Genomic DNA, 8,244 nt, shown 5'->3' with positions numbered 1-8,244 from the left:
TTATGAATTTACACATGGTTTGTCTTAAAGCATATTAAAAACACCACATAGACACATAAACAGCATTAAAAGCTTGATTTTCACCACAGGGGGACTTTAAAAATTATAAATCTTTATAGACCTTATATGCCAGAGAAACAAGCACACAGAATCTTTGGAAAAAGTTCTTTAGAATGGATCTTTACAATTTTCCATTTTTGCGGTAGCTCTGTATTAAAAAATCTTAGAAATCTCCGACTCATTATTTCTAGCAGCACGTTTATTTGAATCGGACAGTTTACACTTCCAGAAATCATGCTTCAGGATTCTCCAGAAAAAGGAGAGTTGGACCAAGAGAACAAGACAATTCAAGACAGCCTCATCACTTACATAACGCCTCAGAGAAGAGTCCAACAGTGGTAACAGCAATAGCCAATTCTCCAAGAAATCATTCGGAATAATGTAAAACATTCTGAATAATGCAGTTACACAATATGAAAGTATTCCTCCCCACTGATGCAACAGCTGCTTTCATGCAGGTACAATAAATCAAGTACTGAATAATGAAGTACCGGTGAATCTTATTACAGCTTGACTGTTCAGACACTTCTTCATGCAACTCTGTTTTACTCTCCATCAATTGGCATTTTATCTTCAGTTTCCCGAGAGCATTTGGACTTTAGCAGCACAAGGAGGCTTTCAAAACCACAACACATTATCAAAGTGCAGTCACATATGACACAAATCAGGACATGAAGGAGCATGAGACAGGGAAGAAAACAAGATTCTGATCCAGGTAAATATGTGTGGTTATATGTGGACTATAGCTGCCCTTCTGTGGTGGAGGGAGACTTCACTCTTAGGACAAAAGGTTCAGTGAGGTTCTGTTCAGAACTCTGGGGTTCCTGACTCAATTCTATGCCAAAAAGGGTCTATATTAGATGAAATGTCTTAAATGATTGCATAATACTTTCATTTAACAGGTTATTGCAATTTTTGTCTAGTTTATAAAGTATGTTTGCAAGCTGTTTAATCCGTTCCATTTAAAGGGGTCATGACATGAGAAAACAAATTTGCCTTGATATTTTGACACTGTGCCATTAAAACATCCTGCAAGTTTCGTAGCTTAAAACATCCACCTCATTATAATCAAAGCATTTATTTAATCAAGCTGTGATGTCACATGGGCAAATACATTTGCATATGCCCGCCTCCTGAGCAAGACATCGACGAATAGTTTTACATCATCGCCTCATAGGCTCCGCCCACTTAATGGCTGGCATTTGCCTACAGTGGATGTGAGTGTCACGTCAAAAGCAAATAGAAGCCATTATAATCACTGACGCCGTCTACACTGATACAGTATAGAGATGTGTGTTCAGTTTCTGACGTATACGCGCTTGAGTCTGCAGACAACAGGATAAACGGAAGAGCGAAGGAACGTTTGCTTTCATCCAGTTTAAGTGTCTCGTTTCCGTCTCTTTTTTTGTATATGTTATTTATAGGATTATATGTTTGTTTGAAGCGTTTTGTTTTGTGAACAAGGCAGAGAAATGGAGAGTTCAAAGAAACTTTGATTGACAGATGAAGCAGCAACTGTATTAGATCTGACAGCATCTGCATCACAAACCGTAGTTAAAGGATTTCATAACGCTTTGTCTGTAAATGATGGCTTTATATGGATAATGTTTTCGAAACACTTACTCGCGTGCAATAGCGAGAGGGCGTTGATACCGTTTCCAATGCAATGACGTTAGCCAATCATAACAGTGGCCGTTTACTGACAAGCTTTAAAGGAGCCGCGCTTTAAAACTGATAATTTCAGACAGAGGGTCAGAATGAGGGTTGAAATAATTGTTTTTCTGCATTTTGTTTGTGCAAAAAAACTTTATTAACTTTATAAATTAACCTATTATAAAGGATGAAAATTATAAAGGAATATTAAAATAAAAAAATAAAAAATCCATTTCATGACCCCTTTAATAAAAAAATAAAAAGATCAGTTAAAACCAAATGAATTAATCAAAAGTAAATCCATAAAATGAATCTCCTAAAAGGTTCTATATGAAGTGCCTGACGGAACCCTGTAAGATTCCATATAGAACCTTTTCTTCTAAGAGTGCTGGAAGTGCAGATTTATCATAGTACATGTTTGATCACAGTAAATGAATGAACAGCAACTTAAAAACTTGTATAATTACGTCTTACAGTATATAAATTTAGCTTAGAAAGCCGGCTCTCAAGTTTCTCCCTACAACCAGTCCATCCATGACAACCCAAATAAGGGTTTCTTTTCCCAAAATACTACGGTATAGTTATAGAATTTGTCCCTTCACTCGGGAAAACAGAAAATAAAAAGATTGGATAATAAGCATTCATTTGTGTTGAGAATCTGCATTTAGATTTAAATTGGAAGTTTTTCTCCAACTGTGAACTTTTGTGTCATACATAAACCTGAAATGTGGTGTTAGACATCCCGAGTTGTGATGACCAGTGAAACCCTAAAGGAAAAAGCATTCTGAACATGAATTTAACAGTTGTACTGTGTTATTGAATATGAAATATCCATAAACGTTATTGAATATGAAATATCCATAAACCAACTGGATGGGAGCCAGTTGGATGTAATGCTGGTAAATTTCCATGGTACTGTGCTTTTGTATGTTGATGATCTCACAAAGAAATGAAAAAGTGAATCAATGATCATGATGAAATAAAAAAAAAATCATTACTGTAATTACTATATTATTACTATTGTTGTGTGTTATTATTAAGTATTCAGATTAAAAATATAAATACTAATAATAATTGTGACCAGACAGGACGATTCTTATAACTGTATTATAATGAGAATCTAAATAGAATCATCAAAAATAATGAGAATTACAAACAAAAGCAAAAGTACAACATCTGGACACATTGTGCTTGTTGGGAAAATGTTGTAATGCAAAAAATCTTTCTGTCCTTTATGCAAATCTAGGCTTTCTTATGTCTTCCCTTTTGGGGTGAAATATATGACTGGAGATGTTCTCGACTCATCCAGCTGGAAGAGAGGATGAGAACAGGATGAAGTGAATGCGTGTGTGTGTGTATCGAAGAAGATTTTTTCACTTAGTAAAGGCACATACATGTCTCAGATTAGACTGACAATTTCACAAGATCACTAATGAAAAAAGGTGACTGACAAAAGCAGTCTGAAGTTAGTAGTAGGTCCAGATCTGCAGACATTTCCCACACATTTTAAGGGAAAAGCAGTGGAATTCTGTGGAAGAGAGTAATGCACTTCTATAGTAGCTGAAAATTTGACAAAATATTTAATAACCAAACATGCAAGGGGGTGGAAGATGTGTAGGAGTCCTCTGTGAATCTGCAGGGTGTGTGTGGGCCTGTGATGAGTAAAGTTGGGTTTGAGGTAATCCAGCACACAGAGATGAGAGGATGAAGATGAAGAGCGAAACGAGGCATCGCTCTCTCACACCACGGCTGCGTCTGAAATCACACACTCTCTATGAATAGGTACTTCTTTTTTAATTACCTCGTGACCGTTAAAAAAATAGGTTAAATATAGTATGAATGTGTGTAGTATAAAATCCAAACGGACTATGTCCACCATGTTGTCACTGTCACGTGACCAACGCTTCCCTGCCATTCATAACTCCTCTCCCGTGGCCTCATGGGATAGTAAAGTGTCCATTGAATGCACACTTAAAGGTGCAGTGTGTATAATTTATGAGGATCTATTGTCAGAAATGCATTATAATATACATAACTATGTTTTGAGTGGTGTATAAAGACCTTACTTAATGCACCGTTATGTTTTTATTACCTTAGAATGAGCCATTTATACACACACCGCGGGTCCCCTCACACGTTAAGTCGCCATTTTGCGCCGCCATGTTTCTACAGTGGCCCTAAATGGACAAACTTCTCTACAGAGCGCGTTTCGTCACTCTGTTGTTTTTCTTCTTCTTCGTTGGTGTTTTTAGAGGCAACTTGCACCGAATACGCACATTGAATACGCACGAATTACTAGAAGTAGTAACGTTAGTAGTGAAATTTGAACAAATGGAGGACGTATTATTTTGCACAAGAGCCGACAGAGCGTCAATCTTCGTCGGCAAAGAAAAGAAAACACGATGCAGCCAGACGAAGTCGTGACAGACTTCCCAGATTAACATCGGTGTGGCTTTTTCCAGATGGAAGATGCAGGAAAAATGTTTTAAAAACGATGGCGAAGTTGCCTGTTTTCTGCTGGACAATTTTTAGTCCAACTTTTGCAATGTAACGTTAAGTGAAAACCGTTGTATGCAAAAAACTAGCTAAAGTCAGCGAATAAAACACTGACACAATGATGAACAAGTAACAATAATATTCGCAATAACATCGTTTTACTGAATAATTAAGTAAATATAATTTCTTAATCTATCTTTGTGAAGAAACCTTGTTGCTTGACAGGCTACTGTCTGCTGTCTCAGACGAGACAGTCTCCTGTTTTGGCCACCGTAGCTTCTTCAAAAGGGAGGGGTGAGCGGTGGGCTGAGCCGTTAGTTGCAATTCGCAACCGAACCGCTAGATGCCGCTAAAATGTACACACTGCACCTTTAAGAATCTCTCTGGAAGTAGAAGCTCATCCGGGGACTTCTCGCTTGCTGTTTTTCGAATACTATGAATTTGGACATACTACTCTTGTCACATACTGTTTTTCACACAATAGTTGGGAAGTGTGTGATTTCAGACGCAGCCCTAGTCTGAGCTGCTTCATGAGGTTAAAACAGCCAGGGAATCGAAGGCCTGTTTCACTCCAGCATTAGTACAACAGCGTTCGTCTACGTCACAGAACTGTGGCTCTGAGTTTCAGGGTTACTATGTTAAGTGTTTCCTTTAATAACTGCCGTCATCTAGGAAATGGTTATCGGCAGGCAGTTATATAAATTTATTATATAAATATAAATTACTTTTTATAGTACTTTTAAGGCCTGTTTATTCCAATGATGATAACTATAACAATTTTTGAGGACAAAAAAAAAAAAAAGTCCACACCAAAACTTAAACCGATAACAGCACAGAGGAACGATATTGTTTGAATCACTTTCAGAATTATTATTTTTTCCCAGCTGATGAACAATAAAACATTGACAATCAGAATCCATCCTGCTTTAAAGAGCATGAGCATTTACAGCGCCAGACGACAAAACTGCAGCACGTGCTTATAATGAACAGAACGTTACTGTCCGCTGGTGTGAACGCTAATATAGGTATCATTATAGTTATCGTTCTCGGAGTGAACGGGCCTTAAGGGTGCTTTTGTGTTCTTCTGACGACATGAACAAGAGAGATCAATTCTTCAAAATATCTTTTGTGTTCCACAGAAGTCATACATGGAACAACACAAGTGTGAGTAAACGACAGTTTCATGACGGCTGCCGTTGATTTGCTGCGTGAAGTGAAACAGGCCCGAGACTTGAGGAAAAATCCATGATGATAAAGTATGAACTAGAGAGAACTGTGATGTGTGCGATGCATGCATTATCATGGGGGTTTTACCAAGGCACAGAGTACAGCGCTGGAGCGGATTTGCATCGCAAGCATCGCCAAGAGCACAAACCCCTGATCCTGGAATAAATACATCAGCTATAACAAGAAAGGCAAAAAATACAGTCAAATCCTGCATTAGTCATTCCTTCACATGACATGTGCAGTACAGAACCGAGCCCCAGTGCTCAGGATATGTGCTCATTCAACATCATCAAAGCTACAGAGGGAAAAATACACTATTATACCTTTTAAACGGTGGCAATCCTCTTTAAACAGTCCCTGCTGAAAGTAACTTACACACACGATAGAGTCTCTAAGTTAGCATGCTAGCCCTAAAGTAGCTTCCTGGGCGTAAACACATCCGTAAGATTCTCCACATTAACGAGTCATTGCTAGCTAAATGTGCAGTCTTTGCACTGTGGAGACGAATGCAAACGCAAACTCAGTCGCAGTTGCCTGAAGTGCTCACAGACAGAGCAAATGCCCGATGGCGGGCGCTAGTGAGGTAATGGCTGCTGGTTTGAAGCGTGCAGCAGAGGTCAAAACTCCCTCCGTCTGCATTGCTGTGGGTCAGAGAGAAGCGTGTGGTAAAATCAGACATAGTTTCCCCAGGTTAGCTCACGGGGCCGCCGTCGCTAGTGTCCGCGCAGCTGCAGCTGTTTGCTGTGACCTCAGCGTCACGTGGGCTTCCAGGGCGGGGGGTTTCCTGGCTGCGCTGGTGTCTGTGGTGGAGCTCTTCCCATTTGGCACGATTGGCCTTGATCAAATCAACCATTGGCTGTAGTTTGGGGTTTAATTTGGCAAAAGTCTGGAGAAAGAGAGAGAGAAAGAGTTGATTTTCGTTATGATTAGTTAGTGTTTAGAATTGAAAATAGTAGGTGTTACTCTCCTACTTTCACAAGTGAAGTTAAAGCTACAATATCTAAGATTTTTGTAATAAAATATCCAAAAATCACTTGCACAGTGTGATATATTTCCTGCAGTTGTGTACTCCAATTTTAAAGGAATTCCGATTTAAATAATGGCTCGTCCCTGTCTCCCTGTCCCACTTGTCGCCTGTCAATGACGTAATATCCACGTTATCCCTGGTTTCCACTCATAGTAACCATGGCGACAGACGTGGACAACTGCGTTACGTCTAGCGCACGCTCACGCTGTTGTTGTTTGGTTCAAACATTATGGACCATGGCAAGCAGACTTTGAGACAAAAGGAGAACTAAAACGAGGATCAATATCAGCAAGGCGTTTTCGAGATACCGAGAGCTCTGCGTCCACAACTAACTTTGACTTGACAGAAACAAGCAAATGTAGAGGTGAGCAAATGTACATAAAACTAATCAATGTTATATAGATCAACATGATGAAATGTTAGAATATGATCAGTATGTTATTCTAATGTTGATCTAGCTTACTGCTAGTCTCATACAGACAAACTAACACACAGAATAACATTATAACTTTCAACACACTCAAATGCAGTTTAGTGTGATAGCGTAGACCAAGTGAAACAGCGCTGTGTTACCTCACAAGTTTCATTCGTATAATAAACTGACCTGTGTGAGTACGTTAGTAATTCAGCACTTGTGGGTAAGTTAGTTCGGTAGAATGAAATGTCCTCATTCCTTTATATCCGCGGGATGACGACATGTGACGGCACGTGAGTGTTGCGCTGATATCTGACTCTCATTAGCAATCATGACCGTCATGTTAAAAACATCAATGTATTCACTCATCCATAAACATTATTAGATCCTTCGGCATGACGACAAGTTCCATAATTCCATAAAACCGACGCCTTTGTTATTGTAAGAGGTTAGCGACCCCTAGCGGCAAAAAAAATTACATAGTGTAGCTTTAAACGTTTAGTTCCTAGCCTGGGTGCCAGCCTGAACCCCACCCACAACATTTTTGGGTCGGGAAGTTCGGTCTGGACTCGATCCGTTGAGGAGTAATTATGCTCGGCTCCCAGAAGGCCAAGCCAATCAAATTGCCAGGGCGGGCTTTAATCGATGATGGACAGATGATCTGCGGTTACGTAATCACCCACGTCCTCAAAGAGCGCTTGGGTTGAATTGGTTTTCAACAAAGATGACCGCAGCAGGAGAATTGAGATGTTTAGATTTCGCTATGTGGTTTCTCCTTTGGTCGCACTCATGGAGTGCTTCATTATTACTTTACTCATTACTTTACTACTTCTTCCTATGTGTGTGCAGTTGAGCTCTGTTGACAACTATGCTTCGCTCAACATACGTCACTCACTGCGTTGCTCTGATTGGTTGTAGGTCTATCCAATTGAGTGCAGAGTTTTTTTTTTCCTGGTTCGGTTAAGACACGCCTCATAATCAAAGCCCTATGGAGCAGTATCAGACTCACATTCTGCCTAGAATATGAGTATGACGAAGTCAGGCTAGTTAGTTCCAAAAGTGAAAATTCTGTCATCATTTACTCACCCTCATGTCGGAGACCTTCTTCAGAACAAGACTGAAGATATTTTTAATGAAATCTGAGAGATTTCTGTCCCTCCATTGACAGATATGCAAGTGACACTTTGACACTACAACAAATTAATTTGAATAAAGTGGTTTAGTCCACATTTTCTGAAGAGATTCGATTGCTTTATATGATGAACATAACATGCTTGAGCTTCTGTTTACCACAACTGATGTGTGTGAGTTGATGAACGTTTCTATGTGAATAAAAGCCTAAATTCAATCTGTTCATCATATAAAG

The 8,244-nt window shown here is 39.3% G+C and overlaps 1 protein-coding gene across 2 annotated transcripts in view; it reads right to left on the bottom strand.

The window, feature by feature from the left end:
* Nucleotides 1-238: 238 nt before the first annotated feature.
* pde11a (phosphodiesterase 11a) overlaps nt 239-8,244 on the bottom strand; it is a 95,494-nt gene continuing 87,488 nt past the window's right edge. For both annotated transcript variants that reach the window (XM_084123381.1, XM_084123382.1), the window contains exon 20: nt 239-6,322. In XM_084123381.1, the coding sequence (XP_083979507.1) occupies nt 6,128-6,322 (195 nt within the window). In that variant the 3' untranslated portion in view covers nt 239-6,127. The remainder of the gene's footprint in view (nt 6,323-8,244) is intronic.

The sequence above is a fragment of the Abramis brama genome (assembly GCF_963993115.1).
Source record: "Abramis brama genome assembly, chromosome: 8".
In the NCBI taxonomy this organism is placed as follows: Eukaryota; Metazoa; Chordata; class Actinopteri; order Cypriniformes; family Leuciscidae; genus Abramis; species Abramis brama.
Note: the sequence above shows the minus strand (reverse complement) of the source record. Positions and strands in the feature narration are given on the sequence as shown.